The following is a 23,351-nucleotide window of genomic DNA, read 5'->3' on the forward strand; positions in this document are numbered from 1 at the left end:
CATGTCATGCCAGAGAAGATCTTGGGAACTGGTAATTAAATATTATAGCTTCCAGGCATAAAGGATTATCTGGCTAAGATTAAATCTTTTCTTCTTAATCATTATGTCTTAGGTAGAGTACATAGTTCTTTGTCCTAGTAAACTATTTGTTATTTTTTATTATCGGGCTTTTTATTTCCTTGACACAAGGTAGTCCTGATGAGGAAAATCCCTTTGTCATTGCAAGTCAGCATTTGTTCTAAAACTTATTCAGAGGCACCTGTAGGAATAAGAAGTTAACTAACTTGCCCAGGGATTCACAGTTCATGAAAGGGGATGATAGAAGCCTCTACCTTGGAGTTCTGGAACACATAGCCTTCTGAATGTATGGATAGGAGTATAGATGGAAGTGGGACAATATACAAGTGCCCATATTTTTGTCTATAGTAATATGTGGAGATGTTAAAACTTTACCAGATAGACAGAAAACTAAGCCATTGTACTTATTTCAATCAAATGAAGCAGATTAGAGAAGATAAATCAAAGGTAAAAAAGAATTTTCAGGACTTTAAATGGGGTTATCCTAAGATAGTTCAGGAAATCCTGAAGACAAGGAAATAAATCTTTGGAAAACTGATATGGTCCAAGAAACCAGGTTAGTTAGAAACATCACAACTACAGAAATTTTTGAAATTAAATAAATGAAAAGATTAGGATAAGAGTTTCTGAAAAGATTGAGGGTTGGGAGAGAAGGTATAAAAAAAGCATTACTTCTGTAGTATTCTGTTCCCCTCCCACAAGTTCACCATTCGGAAGAGTTGATGTTTCCTCAGTTGTTTCTGCCACCTGTATCACAAATAAAACCAAGAACACTTGAAAATATGGAAAACTCTAAAAAGGAATATTAATACCTTACATTTATATAGCATTTAATATTTTTTCAAAATATTTTTACTTTTATCATGTTATTTCATCATAAAAGTGCTAGATGATAGCTAAGTATTATAGTTATTATCCATATTTTGCAGGGAAATTGAAATAGCAGGGGTAAACTGATTTGCTTCAACTCATAGATCTGCTTAGTAGGCATACAGGAATTTATTTAGTCTATACTTATTGCTAGTTTTATTAAATTATGCTCTTTCTAGACCTAGAAATATGTCGCAAAACTGAGAAGTCATTGATACATATTAAAACATATACTTAATTAAGTATTGCTCTTTTTCCCCTTTATTTTATTTTGGTACAATTTGACTAAGAGAATTGTCAGTACCCACAATATATCTTTGAGTATTCTCTGACCTAGAATATTTATATTGGCTTACAAACCGCAACACAAAACTGGCAGTGAACTATTATAATTCATCGTAATTCATACTACAATTCATTTTTTACATATGGGGAAAACCATGAAAGGTTATGTTTAACCGATTCAAAACAACTGGTCCATTTTTCAATTCAGTTCAAAGACATATCCATAATGCGCATTCACATGATACTCAGGAAACACACATTTTGTCATTGTGATGATTATATGACAAGGTAACAGTCTTTTAAAAGTCAACTGAATTTGTACCCAGTTTTTCATCTCTAGCTTAATAATTTTCAAGCATAAGGTACTGAATATATATTTAAAACAATAAAAAGGAAAGTGCCCTCAGCTTTAAAATACCATTTGGCAAAATTTTGTCCTATGGAACCCTTAGTTCCACTAAATAGTTCAAGGGTTTCTATAAATAATAAGGTAGACAAACACACACGACAAACATTTCATCACTAATTTTTTTTTCAATGCTAATCATGTACATAGTGTGAACCAATGCAGTGGCCATTTTAGATTGGTTAGAATAGATAATATGAATGAAAAGGGTTTTTTTAATTGATCTGGAATAATTTAACATAATTAATAAGTGTGAAGTATAATCAGTTGATTGTGAGTCTGTGCTTCTAACCAGGTGTCTATTTTTAGTCTTAATTTTGGGGTGCTTTCTAACTATAATTTGTTTTACACTAGACTTTTATGAACAATTCTATAAAACTGAGTCACTTGAATTATTTTGTTATTTATTTACTTACATTTACTATATGATACTTCCATTTCCCCTTTCTTTCAATTGAACAATAAAAGAGGGATAAAATAAAAAGCCTCCTCAAAGTAATCCTCAAAATGAATGGATTATTTTTATCTTCAAATTGTTCTAGCTCATTTTCTCTTCTGTATCTTTCCTTTATCCCATAATATTTTACTTTATATCTCTTATGACATGTGTTTTATTGCCTCCCCCAAGAGAATTTAAGGTCTTTGAGGAAAGAGGTTGTCAATTTACTATTTTGACTCCAATATAGTGTCTTGAGTATTTATATTTAATTTAATTAAAAAACACTGAAAAACAGCTCTTCCCATAGTCAAATCTATTCTAAAATGAAAGGTAATATCTGAACCAAAGCAAAAAAATCACCTTAAAAACCCTGTTAAATAAGATTTTTAAATAATAAGCAAATTTGAAATAAACAATCCAGGTCAGATAAATAAATATTTGAAATTATCAAATGAATATCAAATAGATAAAAGCTTAGAAGGAATAGAAAAAAAGGAGCAACTGTCAAAAAATTCAAAAAAAATCTTACAAGTGAACTATCTTATGAGAATCTTACAAGATTTCATACTTTAAAACCTAGACAGTTCTTTAAAAGTAAAGAATACTGAAAATGAGGTGAGAAATCAGGAAGTTGCCTGAGCTCTCCCAATTTCCCTTAGAAACAACATTATATTCGCTAAATGGATTCTAGAGTGACAGAACCCACAAAAAGATCTTTGGCTAATTTGATTAGAAAAAAAAAAAGAAGAAAAGCAAATTACCAGTATCAAAAATAAAAAGGATGACCATCAATGAAGAGAAAATAAAATAATTAGGAGGTATTCTGACCAACTATATGCCAATAAATCTAACAATGAAATCAAAATGGATGAGTATTTACAAAAATATAAATTATCCAAATTAACAAAAGAGGAAATAAAACACTTGACTAAATCCATTTTAGAAAAAGAAACTGAACAAGCCATGATGAATTCCCTAAGAAAAAATCTCCAGAGGCAGATGAATTTACAAGTGGATTCTACCAAACATTTAAATAATAATTAATTTCAATACTATATAAACTATTTGGAAAAATAGAAGGAATCCTGTCAAATTTTTTTATGACAGTACGATACCTAAACCAGGAAGAGCCAAAATAGAGAAAGAAAATTGTAGACTAATTTCTTTAATGAACATTGAAGCAAAAAAATTTTAATGAAATACCAGAAAAAAAAAAGATAATAGCAATATATCACAAGGATCATATACTCTGACCAGGTGGGATTTATACCAAGAATCCAGAGCCAGCTCAATATTGAGAAAACTATCAGCATAATTGACCATATCAATAAGGAAACCAATAGAAATTATATTATCTCAGTAGACACCAAAAAAAAAAAAAAAAAAAAAAAGCCATTGACAAAATGTAGCACCCATTTTTATTGAAGACATTAGAGAGCATGGGAATAAATGGAACTTTCTTTAAAATATTGCCTAATATTTTAATGTAATATTTACCTAAATCTGTCAGTAAGCACTATTGAAATAAGAATAAGGTGGAATCTTTCCCAATAGAATCAGGGGTAAAGCAAGGATGCCCATTATCATTTCTAGTATTTAATATACTAGAAATGGTAGCTATAGGAATAAGAAGAGAAAAAAAAAATAAAATGAATTACAATGGCAATGAGGAATAAAACTATTGCTCTTTACAGATGATATGATGATATATTTAGAGAATCCAAGATTATCAGCTAAAAAACTGCTAGAAATTAACAACTTTAGCAAAATTGCAGGATACAAAATAAATCCACAAAATCATCAGCATTTTTATATACTATCAACAAAGTCCACCAGCTAGAAAGAGAAATTCCATTTAAAATAACTGTAAATAATATAACATATTTGGGAGTCTATCTACCAAAACAAACCCAAGAACTACAGAAACACAACTATAAAATGCTTTTTTCCACAAATAAACTCAGATCTAAACAATGGGGAAAATATTAATTGCTCATGAGAAAACTAAGCCAATATAACAAAAATGACAATTTTATTTAAATTAATCCATTTATTCAATGTCACACCAATCAACTATCAAAAATTATTTTATAAAGCTAGAAAAAATAATAACAAAATTCATTTGGAATAAAAAAAGCTCAAAGATATCAAGAAAATCAATTAAAATGTGAAAGAAAATGTTAAAGATCTCAAAATGTATTATAAAGGGATGATTATAAAAATAATCTAGTACTGGCTAAGAAATAGAGTAATGGATCAGAGGTATAGATTAAGTACAAATTACATTATAGTAAATAACCATAGTAATATAGTGTATGATAAACCCAAAGATCCAAAATTTTGGAACAAAACTCATTATTTGACAAAAACCTCTGGGGAAAACTGGAAAACAATATGGCAGAAACTAGGTCTAGATGAAAGTCTCATACCATATGTCAAAAGAGGTATATTTTTACATATAAATGTTGCTACCATAAGCAAAGTAGAGAGCATGGAATAGTTTATATGTCAAATGTATGTATTAGGGAAGAATTTAGGATCAAGGAAGAGATAGCATTACAAAATATAAAATATATAATTTTGATTATATAAAATTAAAAAATTTTTACACAAATAAAACCATTGCAACCAAAATTATTAGGAAAGCAGAAAACTGCAGGAAGTTGATTTCTGCAAGAAGTGTCTCTAATAAAGACCTCATTTCTCAACTACATATAAAACTGAGTCAAATTTATAAAAATACAAGTAATTTTCCAATCAATAAATGATCAAAGAATATGAAATAGGCAGTTTTTGAACAAAGAAATCAAAAGAATCAACAATTATGTGAAAATATGCCTTAAATCACTATTGATCAGAGAAATGCAAATTAAAACAGCTCTGTGGTACCACCTCACACCTATCAGATTGGTTAAAATGACTAAAAAGGAAAATATTGGATTTTGAAAGGATGTGGAAAAACTGAGACACTAATGCACTGTTGATGGAGCTGTGAAATAACCCAACCATTCTAAAGAGAAATATGGAACTATGCCCAAAGTGCTATAAAATCGTACATATTTTTTGATCCAACAATATCACTACTAGTTCTATATCCCAAACATATACAAAAAGAAAAGGAAAATGCCTATTTATACAAAAATATTTATAGCAGCTCCTTTTGTGGTAGGTAGGAATGGGAAATCAAAGGTATTTCCAACTTTGGGGGGATGACTAAACAAGTCGTAGTATATGATTGTAGTGAAACATTATTGTGCAATAAGACATGATAAAGAGGAAGATTTCAGAAAAACCTGGAAAGATGTACATGACCTAGGCATAGTGAAGTAAAAAGAATCAGAACATTGCACACAGTAACAAAAGCATTTTTTACTCAAGAACTGTGAAGGGGTCAATTATTCTCAGCAACACAAGGATCCAAGACAATCCCAAAGGACTAATGAAGCATATTCTCCACCTCCAAGAAAGAAATAACATTGGTTGAATACAGACAGAATCATGCTACTTTTCATTTTCTTATTTTTTCTCTTTATTCGAATATTTTTGTACAAATGACTGATATGGAAATGTTTTACATAACTGTACGTATATATAATCTATATCTAACTGCTTACTATCTCAGGGAAGGGGAAGAAAGAAAAGACAGGGATAAAATGTGAAAGTCAAAACTAGGGAAAAGATTCTCTACTCAATAATGCCTAAGAAAACAAGATGATAGTTTGGCTGAAAATGGCCGAAACCAACACCTTAGACCAAAGCTTCCTAAACTGTGGATTATGACACCATATGGGGTCTCATAACTGAATATATAGGTCACAAAATTATAACTTATTATCAGCAAATGTTTAACTTGTCTACCTATTTTATATACCTATATACTTGAGGTCACATAAAAATTTCTCAGGTGCAAAGCAGTTGCAAGTGGAAAAAGTTTAAGAAGTCCTGCCTTATACTATATACCTAAATGTTCAAATGGATCTGTAATCAGTGATTCAGGAATTCTGTTCAAATGATGCAGACCATAATTCATGTCTATCATATGTATTTCTTGTTCATGTTTTTCCATGTTCATCCCAGGGGATACACCCAACGTGCTTGGAAACTTTCTTTGCTTTTTCCCAATATCCTAAAGGATCAGCAGAGTCCTTTGGCTATACACTAACCCCTTGTCTTGACATATGACTAACTTATCATTTTCCTACCAAACAAATACATAATGACAATCTTTATTATCATTTATTTTCAGAGGTCTTTGTTTTATGATTTACCATGACCATACCTACCACACACTTCTCCATTGTTCTCTTTCTGAAACAGCAACATTGACTATAAAACTAGTATTAAAAAGATGAGCCTTTATGTCCATGTGGTGCTTGGGGTAAATAAAAATGCTTTGCAGTGTTCTTAGAATACGAAGAGACGTTATAGTAAAATTTTGTGCAGCTTACTCCCTATCTTACAATAAATTTCCAGTGAATAGATCATCTAAATAAAGATGTCGTGCCAAAAAAGCAAATAAAGAATGAATTTATCACCAACACATTTTTTTATTTGATTCAGGGTATGATTTTTATGGATAGGGGAACCACCAATGTAGAAACTCCCTCCCTCTACCAATATAAATCAACAAGCAATTTATCTGTAACTTAGTCTTGGAGATTTTCCTGGCACTGAAAAAAGTGACTTGTCAATGGCAACATAACCAATATGTGGTTGGAAGCATAATTTGAATCAAAGTTTTTTTGAGTCCATGACTAGACACACTAATATTCATAAAATGTGTTTTACACATAATATTGCACATGTTATAATAAGAAAAACAGGCAATTTCAATTATATAGAATTTAACAGCTTTTGTTAATGCAAATAGAAAAGGAAAAGTTATGGTAGGGAAAAAAATTCTTTAAATTCTCAAATACTCAAATGGATCTGTGATCTCACGGTTTGAAAGCTTCCTCTAAGGAGAGATTATCAACCATTCAAGCTTACCTATATTGTACAACTTTTTTCACATGTTAGTCATACTACATGCTATATGATAAAGGGTTTGTTCACTTTCTCCTGACATTATAAGGATACCATAGGTACAATCTAGCTGACTACCCATTATTTTTCACTTTCACTACATGACCAGGTCATCTTTTCTTGCTATCATATAATTCCTTAATGATTTCTTTTACTCTTTTCCTTTGAAGTTCCTCATTGGTTGGTTATATGTTGCAGTCTGCTCACACTCACAGTACATCTCTTCACTTCCCTATGTGTGATATTGATCTTTAATCTTCAAAATAACTATATTCTATATCTCATTGCCAGGAAGCAACAGTAATGGAATACTGGAATTAAAAGACCTCTGTTTTCATGGAAAGCTCAAGGAATATTAAAGAAGCTTTATAATTTGCTAAAAGCAATCCAGAATATTCTTTTGTTGTTCAGTTTTGAGTATAACTCATTGTTCATCTGAGAATATCTGATCTGGGTGTATACTTTGATAGAGAACTTATACAGATTTTCCAATTAAATGCTTGTTGTCATCTAGACAATATACATTATTTATTCACTTAATCTTTCCTTTGTGGCTGGTCTGTCCTAACTCTTCTGAGAGATCTTTTCCAAGAAGTTCTGCAAAGAGCTGGATCTTAATGCAATTAGCAAAATGTCATGCTAAACAGGAGCACTTGGAAAACCTTGTCATAGGGAATCTCTCTTAAACTTGATAATCTCCTCTCTCATAATGTTAAATATATTCAGGAACTATGTATCTTCTAATTGTATGTCTCATGTTATGTTTGTAATTAGAGATCACTGCACACAACTATTTCTATTTTCTTATCTTCTATGGAATCTTGAATGATTTTATGTATGAATTGGAGACATATCATTAAACAGCTTATGAGGTAGTGATTTGTTCTACCAAATCATATATTTTTTTCAGAATTAACAAACAATAAGCATAATAGAATTTTTTTATTCCCTACTTTCATTTAATTGTAAATGTGATTACTGTTGAATATCATTTGAGATAGCCTACTTGTCGTTCATAATACTTTAATCAAGAATGTTCTTTATTCACATATTCATAGGAAGATAGGCATCCTGAAAACTGAACTGAGCTGTTCTCTCAGGTGTCTTTTTTCAACATTAATATCATCTGGATTTCTTGTTTCCATCTTCTTTGATTCTGAAATCATTTCTAGTGCCATATTATATCCTCCCAAAGATCTTCTCTTTGAAATACTCTAGAATGCATTTCCCATCATTGCTTCCTCTTGTGATATTTTAATCTCCTTATCCATCTGAAATTTTGTTATATTCATCTGAAATATCCTGGTGTTATATTCCATCATGTGTGATCTCTATTGTTTTGAATCTGATCTGAAATTTTATGTTATATTCAAATCCTAAATTAATTGTTTGTTATATTCAAATCCATGTATTCATATTTCTTTGAAGGAATGTACTTTGCTATATTTTACAAATCTTTCCAACTTATTCTTTTTATTCATTTCACGTTTTAGATTCTTCTTGTTTTTCAACTTTTAAATTGCTTAATCTTTTATTGCTTCCTCTGCTCCATAAAACAATACAGTTTATAATCAATTATTTGTTATTCTTCTTTATAAGATTTTTTATAAATTTTTATAATATAATTATACAATAATATCATTAATATAAATTTTATAAATAAGTTTATATCCTAACCCAGTATTTTTAGAACACGAATAAACTTTCATTTAAACATTTCACTAAAATATTTGACATCCAAAATTAATATGGAAAAAAGCACAAATTTATATGATAAAGAGTAATTCCCCAATGTGTAATTAGGCAAACAATAAGGATTATTTTAAAATTCAAACTATTAATAATCATCTAAATTTATTAAAAACCCCAATAAAATGTTTAAAAACAAAATCATTAATAAAATCAAATAAATGCAAATAAAAACCCTAAGATATATTATCTTTTACTTATCAAACTGACAAAGATGATAAAAGATGAAAGTATTAAATTTTGGAGCTCTATAGGAAGATAGAGAAGAAAAGTTACTAAAGTGTTCATACTTTTTGACCCAGTGATCCAATTATTGAGTTTATTCTACAAAGAGTTTATTATTAACAGTAAGAAAAAGAACTTTAATTCCAAAAATATTGCCGGCTATACTGTTAGTAATAGCAAAAAGCTGTAAGGAAAGTATGTGCCTGATGAGTAGAAAATGTTTAAACAAATTGTAGCACATAAATGTAATAATTATTATAGTAGCATATGAATTGATAATATGAGTAAGTGTAAAATAATACAATTAAAGAAAGAGAGCCAAAAGAATATAGAAAATGACAACTACAGTGAAAACAGATGGATATTTAATAAATGGTTTGCGTGGTAGGTATTCAAATTCCACATGGTGGTGCTGGAACAGCTAATATGTATTTATCTGAACCAGCACATTCCCTGTTTTTTTATTACTTATAGAAAGGAGATATTCCTACAAATAACTAACTAATTTGCAGAGAAGAGAATATATTATATTCTTTTTCCACCTACAAACTATAATTAGTTACTAGATTTTTATGGAGAGATAGATAAATTATAATTTGCAATTTGCTCTTCAAAATACCAAAATAAATAAATAAATGAGAACTTCCTCTTATTCCACTCTTCAAGCTCCCAATCTATGTTTGAACTCTTCTTCCCCTAGTCAAGGCACTTACATACACATATTTTTTAAATATTAAGTGAATTATGGAAACAATCAGTATTGATTGTGCAAACACCAAGAAAATTGTAGGAAGATTTCAAACTCCAATTTGCAGGATTCCCTATAGTGTGGATCAAATTCTTTTTCTTCAAACCTTTTCCTAATTAGTAAAAAAGAAGGGGACAAAAAGGAAAGGAATTGTCCATTTTAGGGCTCACAGAAATTTCTTCAGCAAATGCTGAGAGAATAGGTTTCATATTTAGAGTTACCTCTGCTCAGTTTCTTTGGGGAAATTCTCCTCCCCCCCCCTACCCCCAATCAGTCCTAAACCTTTTTTCACTGTCCTTCCCTCGTATCACTTCATTACTACCTAGGTCTTTATTTGGATACCAGAAGACTTTAGGAGCAATATCAAATCTCAGTTCTCACATTTCTAAGCTACTCAGTCTCATCTATAGCATTGGGACTAAAAGTGCATTCCTTCCTATTTCACACACATAAAAGAAAAAGTCAAGATGGAATTTAAACAGGATTTTCATTTTTCATTTCATTTCAAACTAATACACTTGGAGCTGGAAGGGTCTTCAGGGCAAAGAAAACGACAAACTAAGGACTCTGGGAAAAATAAAGCTACATATAGTTCATTTCATTTCATTATTGAACCCTCTATTTTCGACCCCTGAATGCTTTGAATTAACACGTGCAAGGGTTTCCCAATTTGCCTTTTATTTTCTTCCATACACTTGTTTTATTTCTCTTACTACATGACTAGTAGCCTTGGGGCTGAATCTACACATTCTTTTTAGTCATTGAAACCACATTTCAGCCCTAAGCACAATACCTAGAGCTCTCCTTTCAGGTATGAGGTTATTATGCACCCAATTATCTCCTATGTAAGGGCACTGAGGACACACACACAAAAAAAAATCACATTATCCTCAAACCTGTAAGCCTAATTATATATTGATTGCTCTGATTCCATCTGCATCCACACATTAGTCGTTTGTCATCCTTTCCAGTTTTGCCACTTGTCAGCTGATTACAAATCTTCAAAACTTCAAAGACTGAATGATCAATTGGCAGATGCAGTTATTCTTGTTTTATTATGATGACTTTGAGGGCCTGTGCCAATTCCTTTCATTCTGTTTATTGTATCAAAACAAAATTTCTCAATAGAATTTTAAAAATTAATAGAATATTACTGAACAATATATCTCTATTGTTGCAGTTATTGATAAATTTTGAACATACTTGACCTGTGCTTGAGAAACACTTTATTAGAAAAGGGCTTTAAGACTGTGTTTTGCTCTACTCAATTAAAAAAAGCTATAATTGGATAAAAATAAGCACATTGGTATCTTGTATTTTTTGAATCTTTCCATCAGAATGACCATAGATGAGATCTATTGTAGAATATGATTTTGATCCCCAGGGTAATACACCATGATCAAGTAGGAGTTGTATCAGGAATGCAAGGCTGGTTCAATATTAGGAAAACTATTAGTATAATTAGCCACATAAATAACCAAATTAACAAAAACCATATGATCATCTCAATAGATGCAGAAAAAGCATTTGATAAAATCCAACATCCATTCCTATTAAAAACACTTGAGAGTATAGGAATAAATGGTCTTTTCCTTAAAATAATCAGTAGCATCTATTTAAAACCATCAGTAAGCATCATATATAATGGTAATAAACTTCAACCATTCCCAATAAGATCAAGAGTGAAACAAGGTTGCCACTATCACCATTACTATTCAATATTGTATTAGAAATGCTAGCTTTGGCAATAAGAGTTGAGAAAGAGATTAAAGGAATTAGAGTAGGTAATTAGGAAACCAAATTATCACTCTTTGCTGATGATATGATGGTATACTTAGAGAATCCCAGAGACTCTACTAAAAAGCTATTAGAAATAATCCACACCTTTAGCAAAGTTGCAGGATACAAATAAACCCACATAAGTCATCAGCATTCTTATATATCACTAACAAAATCCAACAGAGTTACAAAGAGAAATTCCATTTGAAATAACTACTGATAGTATAAAATATTTAGGAATCTATATGTCAAGGGAAAATCAGAAACTATATGAGCAAAACTAAAACACTTTCCACACAAATAAAGTCAGATCTAACCAATTGGAAAAAAATGCCTGGATAGGTGAGAAAATATATAAAGATAAATATACCTAAACTAATTCATTTATTTAGATATACCAATGACTTTAAAAAAACTATTTTAATGACCTTGAAAATAAAACAAAGTTCATATGGAAAAAAAAGGTCAAGAATTTAAAGGAATTAATGAAAAATTAAATGAAGGTCCTATCTTAAGGTCTGTTTATTATAAGGCAGCAGTTACCAAAACCATTTGGTATTAGCTGAAATAGACTATTGACGGGAATAGGGATTAAAGGACAAAACAGCAATGTGTTTGAAAACCTGAAGACCCCAGCTTTTGGGGTAAGAACTCATGTTTGACAAAAATTGGGGAAATTGGAATTTAGTATGGAGAAATTGGAGACCCACTTAAATGTAACCAAGAGAAGGTCAAATGGGTTCATGACCCAGGATAAAGTGAGATTATAAATAAATTGGAAGAACATAGGATAGTTTACCTCTCAAACCTGTAGAAGAGGAAGGAATTTATGATCAAAGAACTAAAGATCATTATTGATCACAAAATAGAAAATTTTGATTATATCAAATTGAAAATTTGTATAAACAAAACTAATGCAGACAAGATTAGAAGGGAAGCAATAAACTGGGAAAAATTTTAAATAAAGGTTCCATAGGCCTTATTTCTAAAATATAAGAGAAGGACTCTAATTTATAAAAATGATTCTCCATTTGATAAATGGTCGGAATGAAAGACAATTTAGATGAAGAAATTAAAACTATTTCTAGTAGGATGTCAAGTCATTATTAATTTGAGAAATGCAAATTTTGTGATTTGATTTATCTAATTTGAGAGTGAGTTGAGATTCCCCACTATTATACTTTTGTATCTATTTCTTCTTGGTTTTTAATTTCTTTTAAGAATTTAGATTTATAATTGATATATTTTAATATTGATATTGTTCATTATTTATACTTTTATAAGATACAGTGCCTTTCCTTATCTTTTTTAATTAGATAATTTTTGTTTTTTTTGATCTGGATAGGATGGCTACCCTGTTTTTGATTACCTGATGCATAGTAGATTTTGCTCCATCTTTTACCTTTATTCTGATGTATTCTCCTTGCTTCAGGTGTGTTTCCTGTAAAAAATATATTGTAGGATTCTGCTTTAACCTTCTCTAATGCTTCTTTTTATGGGGGAGTTATCTATTCAATTTATGGTTAAAATTTCATTCTGTTTAATTGCCATCTTGTTAACCCTTATTTATGCTTTTTCTCCTTCTTTCCCCTTACCTAATTTTCCTAGTTTAAACTTGGGAGTACCACTTGCTTCTTTAAGCCCTCCCTTTTTTAGTATCCTCTTCCCCCCTTAGAGTTCCCTATCTTACTCCTTTCCCTCGTTTCTGTATTCCCTTCTGTTAGCTTATTCCTTCCTTTTTCATTTTCCTTCTCATTTTCAATGAGATGGGGAGAAGCCCAAAGGATATTGAATAGTCTAAATTTTTCTTAAAGTCAATTTTATAATAAAAACCCATATATTCATCCCCTCCATTCTTTCTTCAGATATATTAGGTTTTGTTCTTTGTGAGATATAGTAATTTTACTTTATCCTTTTTCTATAAAATGTCCTTTCCAATTTTAATTTCTGAAAAGGTATATTGTATTTTTAAATTTTTACAGCAGAAATATAGTTCCAAGATTTCTTTACCTTTCGATTTTTCTTGAGTTCTTATTTGAGATCAAACTTTTGTTAAGTTCCTTGGTTTTTTCATCAAAAATAGGTGAAATTATTTTTTGGAATGACCATCTTCTTCCCTTGGAAAAGATGCTATTCTGGCTGGGTGTTATTTTGGTTGATACGAGTTCCTTAGCCCTTTGGAATATATATTCCAGGCCCTTATCTTTTAATGTGGATGCTCAGATCTTGGGTGATCCTTATTTGGGCCCTTTATATGTAAATTGGGTTTTTCTAGCCGCTTGGAGTATTTTTTTCCTTTGTTTGAGGGTTCTGTATTTGGCCATATATTTTTTGGGTTTTGATTTTTGGGATCCCCTTTCAGTGGGTGATCAATGAACCTTTTCAACGCTATTTACCCCCTTGTTTCTATGACTTCTGGGCAATTTCTTTGATAATTTCCTGGAAAATAGTGTCCAGGCTCTTTTTTCATCGTATTTTTCTGGGAGTCCAATGATTCTCAGATTGTCTCTCCTAGACCTGTTTTCTAGGTCTGTTGTTTTCCCCAGAAGGAATTTCACATTTTTCTCCATTCAGTTTCTTTATTTTTCAAATATTTTAAGAATTGATTCCCTTTGATAAACCCAAAGGCCCTAGATACTGGATTATAGACTCACTGTTTGATTAAAAAAAAAAAAAGTGCTGGAAAAAGTACAAGACAGTTGTCTAGCAAAAAATAAATCAAGTTTAGACTAACATTTCATTCCATATAAATACCAAGATAAGTTCCAAATGAATACATAACCCATATCTGAAAGGTTACATCAAAAACAAATTAAGGGAACAAGAAAAAAAATATCTTGTAAAGATATAGTAAGAGAAGGGGTTTATAACCAAAAGTAAGAAATAGAAAGGACCACAAAAAATAAATATGGTAGTTTTTATTATAGAAAGTTTTAAAGGTTTTACACAAATAAATTTAATATAGCTAGGATTAAAAGGGATAATTAGCTGAGGGGAGAGGGAATATCTTTGTAGAAAGTTTCTCTGGTAAAGGTCTCATTTCCAAGATATATTAGAAATTGATTGAAATTTATAAGAATAAGAGAAATTACCCAACTGATGAATAATCAAAGGATAAAAAAAGACGGTTCTTAAGGGAAGAAATCTAATCTTTCCATAGCATATGAAAAAAAAAGAACCAAATCACTATTTAGAGAAATGCAAATTAGAGAAATCAGAGGTTCCATATTACACCCATCAGATTGATAAAGTTGACAAAAAAAGGAAGATGACAAATGTTGAAAAATTTGGGGAGCACAGGAAGCAATGTACATTATTGGTGAAACAGTTTGGAGCTACATCACAAAAGTCATTAAAACATGAATCCTCTTAGAACCAGTGATACTATTAGAAGATCAACAGCTCCAAAGAGTTCCAAAAAATTATATATACAAAAATATTTACATTTACTTAAAAATTTATTTTATAATTTATATTCATAATCTATACATTTATTTTATATTTATTTATAAAAATATTATATTTATAGCATGTTTTTTGTAATGCCAAATAACCAGAAACTAATGAGGTGCTCATTAACTGAGAAATGACTGAGCAAATTATAACAAAGAAATGTAATGTTATACAGTTGTGCTGCTATAAATTGTACTGATGAAAAGAAGAGTCTCAAAGAAATGTAGAAAGACTTATATGAATTTATGGCATATAGTAGATAATTCAACAAATGCTTATTGACTAACTCATGCTGAGTAAATAGAACCAGAGCAATCTAACTAGTAACAACCCTGTAAAAATGAAAAATTTTAAGAGTTTTTCAACTCATCATCAAAATGATCAACCATGAATCCATAGGACCAAGGGTGAAGAATATTATTCACCTCATCACAGAAAGTTATGGGTTAAACATGCAAAATGAGATATTATTGAACACAAACAATTTTGGGATTTGTTTTTCATGATGATGCATATTTTTACAGGATTTTGGGTTTTTATCCCTAAGGAAGCAAGTAGGAAGAAGAATAATTATTACTTGATAATTGAAAAAAATGAAAATTAATGCAAGATGAAAAAACAAAACAAAAAAGAATTAACCAATCAAAACCCTCAAAATTGTTTCATCTTCAGAATATTTTTCTTCTAGTTCAGGGTCAGCTTTTCTTCCCATCTTCATTTTCTATACAACTATTTTCACTTCTACATTTAACACATCAGGATGTGAGATGATGGATTGGTTCCACTATCTCAGAAAATAGTTTGTTATAGAAATGCTGACATACCTGTTTCACATTTTAATCTGCTTGCTGTCTTTCTTCCAGTTCCATCATTTAATGTTCTTATAGTGACCTACTTTAACTAGGTCTCATGTCAAACTTTCCAAAAATTTATTTTTTCCCTCCAATTTGGGAAATATATACTGGTTATGTCCATTTCTATACTCTGTTGACCTTAATATTGTAGTTGTTTTACATTTGTTAATTTCCATAGGAAACTGGTATTATCCATATCAGCCTTTCTCTTGTTTCATTTTCCATTTTAATCACCATGGGGCTGTTGTAAACAGACACAGTGTCTTCTCAGCTTTATCCTCCTAAGTTGATGCTTACCTTGAAGATCTGTTATAATAGGTCAATGGTTTGGCTGACACGGTTAATTTAGAAATAACTCCTATTTCAGTACTGATGCAGTTGATTTAGAAATAACTCCTTTTTCAATAACTGGTTATTTCCACTTCATTAAGATACAGTCAATTTTATTTTCTGTGATATTTTTCAGTACTTACAACTCTCTTCTTGACAAGAGTATACCTACTACTTTTTCATGAGTTTTTTTTTATAGTCTACAGTCCCTTGACCCTCTTTTGTTTCTAAATCCCAAAACAAAATTTTCAACATTTTCCACTAATACTCCTTCAATAGTATTATACCTATTTTATGATGCCTTTCCTTATCCCTCGATGGCAAGTCAGTAAGCATTTATAGTCTACTCTATCCCAGCCACTATGCTAAATATAGAGAAATAAATAATACCAGCTCTCAAGAAGCTCACAATAACATGCAAACAACTGTATACAAATAAGATAGATATAGAATTGATAGATACACACCCACGCACACTAAATTAAGGGCAGTTCAAAAGTAAGGTACTAAGACTAAGGAAGTTTGGAAAGACTTCTTGCAAAAGAAAGGACTTTAACTGAGAGGAAACCAGTGAACCTAGAAGGAGAACATCTCAGGCATGGAGAACAGGCAGAAAAAATGCTCAGCATTGAGAAATGAAGTACAATATAAAAGAAAGCAAAATAAAAGAAGTGTAATATAAAAGAAAATCACAGAGTATGTGAAGAAGACTAAGGCATAAGAAAAATATTGAAAAAATAGGAAGCAATAAAATTACTGAAGACTTGAAAAGCCAAACAGAACATTTTGTGTTGATTCTGAAGGCAATAGAATTTACTGAATAGGCGGGATGATCAGACATGAACTTTAGGAAGATAAAAATGACAGTTGAATTGGAGTCATGAGAGATTAGCTTATTTCAGAAGTCCAGGCATGAGATGATGAGGGTCTGTACCAGGATAGTTGCTATGTCAAAGAACGACTTATACAAGAGATGTTGTTCGGGTAAAAATGACAGGATTTTACAACTAATTGAATATGAGGATGGAAAGGAGAGTGAGGAGTTGAGCATTCCATCTAGGTTGTAAGCCTGAGTAATTGAGAGAATAATGCTACCCTCAATAGTAATTGGGAAGTTAGGAAAAGGGAAAGAAAGGGAGAAATTTAATGAATTCAGTTTGGGATGTGTTGAATTTAAGATGTTTACAATACATTCAACAATTCAAGATGTCTAATAGGCAGTTGAAGATAGATGTGAGATTGAAGATCAGAAGTTGGCCAGGAATGTGTGTGTGTAAGAATGAACAACCATTTATTAAGTACCTATTATGTGCCAGATTCTGGGCTAAACATTTAACAAATATTACATTTGATCCTCATGACAAACCTGAGAAGTAAGATGATTATCCTCATTTTATAAATAAACTAACAAAAACATATGTTAAATAGTTTACACCAGGACCACACATAAAACAAATATCTGAGATTGGATTTGATTTCAATTTTTCCTGACTTTAGAGTCAGGCCTGAACCACCTAACTACTTAATAGATAGCTGGAGTTATGAGACTAGATGTTGAGACAGGTTAGTATCACTAGTAGATCTGAAAGTAATCCATATAGAGATGATAACTGAAACCATGGGAGCTGATGAGATCAACAATTAAGAGATTTTCAATGAAAAATCTAGAGTTGGAAGGGTCCTCAGATGAAGAAATTGAGGCTTAGGGAAGTATATGACTTGCCCATGGTCACACTCACAAGAAGCATCATTGACTTTTTCTTTGAGGCTTTGGTCATAATTGTTTTCCCATCTTTATCTTCTTATGAGTTTGTGTCTGGGTCTTCCCTGTCACCTAGTAACTTTTTATGGTCCAGTTCTCTTTTCGTTTATTGTTTGCCCATTTCCCCAGGCTATTGCCTGGGGAATCTTTGTGTTAAAGTTTGTTCCGTTCCTCTGGGGATAGCGAGATAATCTCTCAAGCTTCAGGCTTTTGCATACTGCTATTTTCAGAGCTAGTTCTGGGGTGCTACAAGTTTTCATTGCTTCCAAGATGGTGTGATCTATAGAGGAGTTTGGTCACTCACTGCCTCCCTAATCTGTCTTTAGAAAGGGCCCCTGCTTTTATATTCCTCTTTGCCTTAGAACTTGCTCCTTTGTGACTAACCACAAGTGCCCTTCTGTGCATTGTCAACTGTCTCCCAGCACTGCATATGAGCAACACAGTTGCCAATCAGTACCAGTTACTCAATGCCAGCAACAGGTCCCCTGTATACTCTTTCTAATCAGTTGCTGATCTTCTTAACGTCTTTTAAGTTAAGAGCTCCTAAAGCTGCTACAGCTACTGTAGCCATCGTTGCTGCCATTGGGTGTGTGCATTCTGCATGGGCCTCCAGTCCAGATCTCTCTTGTAAATAACCAAGTTTTCTTTGGTTGGAAAAAATTCATCCTGACTTTCTGTTAGCTCTGTCACTCAAAATTTTTATTTGAGACATTATTTTAAAGTTGTTTGGAGAATGTTGAGGCTTCAGCTGAGTCGCTGCCTCTAATATGCCATTTTAGCTCTACCAGTGTTTGTCTTGAAGGAAGTGATGGCTCTCCCTCTACCAACTTAGTCAAATATGAACTTTTCTTAATCTCACTGAAAAAAATGAGTTCTTTTCCTTTCCCTTTTCTCCTATCCTCTTTAACCCACATTATGCAGAAGCCTTCTGCCACTATCTTTTCTTTCATCCATAACACTCCTTTTTGAAGCAAACCCATTTTATACCATTTGCAGCAGCTTGTTTTCTCATTAATCCCACCCTCTAACCTATCTTCACCTGCCTATTGGCTATTTCCTCTACTGCCTTCAAACATGTTCATGTCTCTTCCATTCTCAAAAAAACCTCACTTAATCTATGCATTTCCACTAGCCATTATCCCATATTTTTCTCCATTTTGTGGCTAGTAAAAAGGCAATCTATAATCTGTATTTCCAATTCTTTTCCTTTCATTCCCTTCTTAACACGCTACAATTTAGCTTTCAAACTCCTTTGATAAGGTGAGGTGCTAAGATTTCTGGCAGGCAGGAAGAGCCTCCTATTCAGAAAGATTTTGTCACATCTCTTTTATTTTCTTTTCTGTCATTTGACATACTTCCAGCTCACTACTAGACATCCCAGTTACAGAAGAGAGTATTTTTATCTCTTCTACTCTTTAACTGTAGCTGTAACGATTATTAGCATATGGCAGGAAGAGCATGTGTTTTCCTAGGTGAACTTGAAAATGGATCTCTAGTCTCTAACAATCTGCTTTCTACCTAATCAATAGAGTTCCCTAACCATAGATGATAAAAGAATAATCCTTTTATGGATTTCCTTGCCTTGAAGGGCACTATATATTATACAGTGAGAAAGCTCTAGAGTTGAGTGATAACTAACAACAGATTTCTTATTACAACTTCATTCTTCTTGGAGAATGAAATGACCACTATCAAGACCAAGCTTATACCCTTGGCTGGACAGAAAAGCAGAATTTTAAAATACTGTTTGGACAGTACTGGTGAGAGGAAAATAAAATCTGATCAACAGTGCCAAAAGTCTCTTGAAAATTCTTTCTACCTCCTAGAAGAATATAATAAAGTTGGTAGATTATAGTTAATATTTCAAATATATGTTGGTGTGAATTTATGATTCATTTGTGTTTTAAGCATTCATTTTTGGTAGAGGAAATAAATAGCTATTCTGCATCTGATATCTACCATTCTGTAGATTGAATATCTTTTTTTAAAAGACTTTATTAATCCCCTTTTGTTAAAACCCTAGATATGAATTATTCTTTTCTTTCTCTTTTTTCAAAAGCATTTATTTAAAATTTAAATACAATATAGAAAAACAGAAAAAGAAAAAATATCATGTGCACAACAGAACATAAGAAAGGATTCAAAATATGTAACAATAAATTTCCATTTCAAGAAAGCATATGTAATAATGGAACATATTATATTCAGAATTGTCCATCATTTCTTTGCTTCTTTGTAAGTTTTCTTTTGTTCTCTCCTATGCATTTTTAACTCTATTTTTTCCCTTTTCTTCCTCCTCACTTCTCCCAAACAGGATGCAGTTAAGCATGGATATATTTATGTATACATATACATATGCATATATCATACATATAGCTATCTATACATACCCATATACACAAATATATAGATTTCTATGATCTTACACATATATACATATGTACATTCATATATATTTGTGTAAGTACAGTTGTACTCTTTTTCTTTGAAAGTTGATAACATCGTCCTTCTTAGGTTCAAGTCTTTCCTTATTTTTCTAAATCTATCAACTCTTCATTTCCTATGCCATAGCAATATTTCAACCTTCTACTACTAGTTGTTTTGAATAGTCTAAAACAACATTGATATGGCTGACATATAATATCGATTTCTTTGTTTTGATTGAATCTTTTTTTAACTTTGACTTTGTCTAAGATAAATGATTACTATTCCTATTTTTTTCCTTGGGATAGTAATCTACTCCTGATCCTTAATATTGTGTTTGTGTATATCTCTTGTTTCTTATCCCTACTAACTCTTCTACTTTATTTCCCCTCACTAGCTTGCTTTACTGTTACTTAATTTCTCCAGCAAAAAAAGAATCCCTCCTATATCTTCTTCTCTCAGTCTTTCATTTCTTCTTTATGCGATTCCCATCAATCTACACACCCTTCCTAGCATTCATTCAAAAGTCACTTAGCAAAAGTCTCACCTTTATTCCTACCTGGCCATGTTCCCATAAAAAAAAAAAGCAAGAAGTGCTAAAAGTTTTCAGTGAAAAGAGAGCCCTCATGCTTTTATGTCTCCTCTAGGATGCCACAATGTGGTACAGGAGTGCAAGGTTCTTCAGTGGTTTCTCTTGTGTCTATTATTTCTTATTTTAGATGAAAGATATTAGAGATGGTTATGATCTTGTGAGCTTCAAAAGGTAAAGAGAGCAAGCAAGCCATCAGAAGTCCAGGAGCTTGAGTATACAATGGGATTTGTAGGAAGCCAGTTAGTGAAAAGTTAAGATCCAAATAACCAGCTTGACCCAATCAAAAAATAGCGGAGATACAAACTTATCCATCCATTGAATGTACTACATCTGGAAATGAATTTGATGAGACTATTGGTGTATAGGAAATGAGTTGGTATTGTTCTGATAGATTGATCCAGAATCTTCCTATATTATCACATTTTAGCATGATGTGGCTGCCCTCAAAGCCATCTCTGACACAAACTGGTTGTGTAATCCTGGATTACAATGAAGATATCTATCTGTATTGATAGAGAAAGTTTCCTCATCTGGGAGTTCCCCATGACAATGAAATTATAAGTACAATCCCTACCGCTACAACAAAATAAATTCAAACTAGAAAACCAGCCTGAATTAAAAAGATCACATCATTTTTTTTAAATTATAAAATTATAAAGTTGAAAAGATCATAAAAGATAAAATAGACAATTTTGGCAATTAAATACATTTTGAACAAATAAAATCAATGAAAATAGAATTAAAAGAAAAACTATAGTTTGTTATCTAACATGTTTTCAAAAAAATTTTAACCAATGAATGAAATATGAAAATATAGTCTAAATCACTAATAATAAAAGAAATACAAATTAAAGCAATTTTGAAATTTAAACAGTCAAGCAATTAACAAGCATTTAAGCACTACTTCAAGGAGCTTATGTTGTGATGTACTTCTGTCAAAGTAGTAACTGTAAGGGCAAAATTCTCTTAATTCATGTTTGAAATTGAGGCAAAATGAAGTACTTGGAAGTCACTGAATATTTAACTCAAGTGTACAGGGAAACTTAGTTTCTCTAAACTCATCCTGAGGAATGTGCTGGTAAATGTTAAGTATTCAGAAAGTAATGCTCAAGTTGAACTTTGATGGAAACTAAGAATTCCAAGAAGAAAAGATGATTAAAAAGAATATGAAATGAATAGGAGTCAGCCATTGTGTGGGGAATAGCAAAAAGTTTTAATTTTTTTTAAGTAAATATTTGATCCTATGAATGAGAGGTAGCCACTAAAGTTTATTGACTAGCAACTTTGGTAGCTATTTTGGTAAAAAGGGGAGAAATTTGAGGAAGGGAGACTACTTAGGAGATTAGTTCAATAGTTCAGATGAAGTAACAAAGGCCTAAACTAGTGTGGTGGTTCTATAAAAAGAGAAATCAAGATATATAGAGTAAATGAGAATAAAAAATTGAAGTTTATACCAAGGATGCAAATCTGGATGAATGAAATATTAGTGGCATTTCCAACAGAAACAGGGTAATATGGAAGAAGGACTGATCTGGAAAGAAAATTAATGAATTCAGTTTAAGATGTTTTGGACTTGAGATACCAAAAAAGCATCTCTATTTGAAATATCTACTAGGCAATTGGTGTTGTAAGGCTGAGGAGACTGAAAGGAAAGATTAAGCCTCAAAGTATAAATCATCTGCATAAAGATCTACATAGGATCTGATGGGGTTACCTAATTCATGCAAACTGAAAAAGATGACAAAAAATGTCAGTCAAAGTCAGAGGGACTACATAGAGAGATACACCTTGATATACTGTTGGTGAAGTTATGAAGTAGTTTAAAGGCAAAATCCATTAGAACAATGACAGTGTCATTTTTCTCTACTTGATAAATTTCAATGACTCTATTAAAAATTCCTGGAGCTGAGAAATATAGTGTATTATTCATAGAATTGCAAGGGATTGCATTGGAAAGAAGAAGTAAGTTATAAGAAAACAGGAAATGTTAGGGAGGACCAAATTATGAATGTATTTTAATGCCAAACAGGATTTTGTATTTGATCTTGGAGGTAATAGGAAGTCACCACATTTTATTGAGTAGGGAAGTAATATGCTCAGACTTGGGCTTTAGGAAAATCATTTTGGCAACTAAACTTTGGCAGATAGACTAAAGTGAAGAGAAATCTGTGCCAAGCAGACTATACATCAACCCTTGCAAGAGATTGGATATTGTGAGGGGTGATGGGATGGATTAAAAGATAAAAAGAAATCATAGAAGAAACTTAAGTTGTGAGACTGAAAGGAGGTGATGTCCTTGAATAGGGAATAAGGATGTTTAGGGAGGACTGAG

At 31.5% G+C, this 23,351-nt stretch overlaps 1 protein-coding gene across 1 annotated transcript in view; it reads right to left on the bottom strand.

The window, feature by feature from the left end:
* Positions 1–23,351, bottom strand: part of LOC100930434 (SH3 domain-binding glutamic acid-rich protein) — a 97,146-nt gene that overhangs the window by 16,176 nt on the left and 57,619 nt on the right. The window contains 1 exon segment of the mRNA XM_031959200.1: positions 751–825. Within this exon segment, the coding sequence (XP_031815060.1) occupies positions 751–825 (75 nt within the window).

Source organism: Sarcophilus harrisii, chromosome 3 (assembly GCF_902635505.1).
Source record: "Sarcophilus harrisii chromosome 3, mSarHar1.11, whole genome shotgun sequence".
Lineage (NCBI taxonomy): Eukaryota > Metazoa > Chordata > Mammalia > Dasyuromorphia > Dasyuridae > Sarcophilus > Sarcophilus harrisii.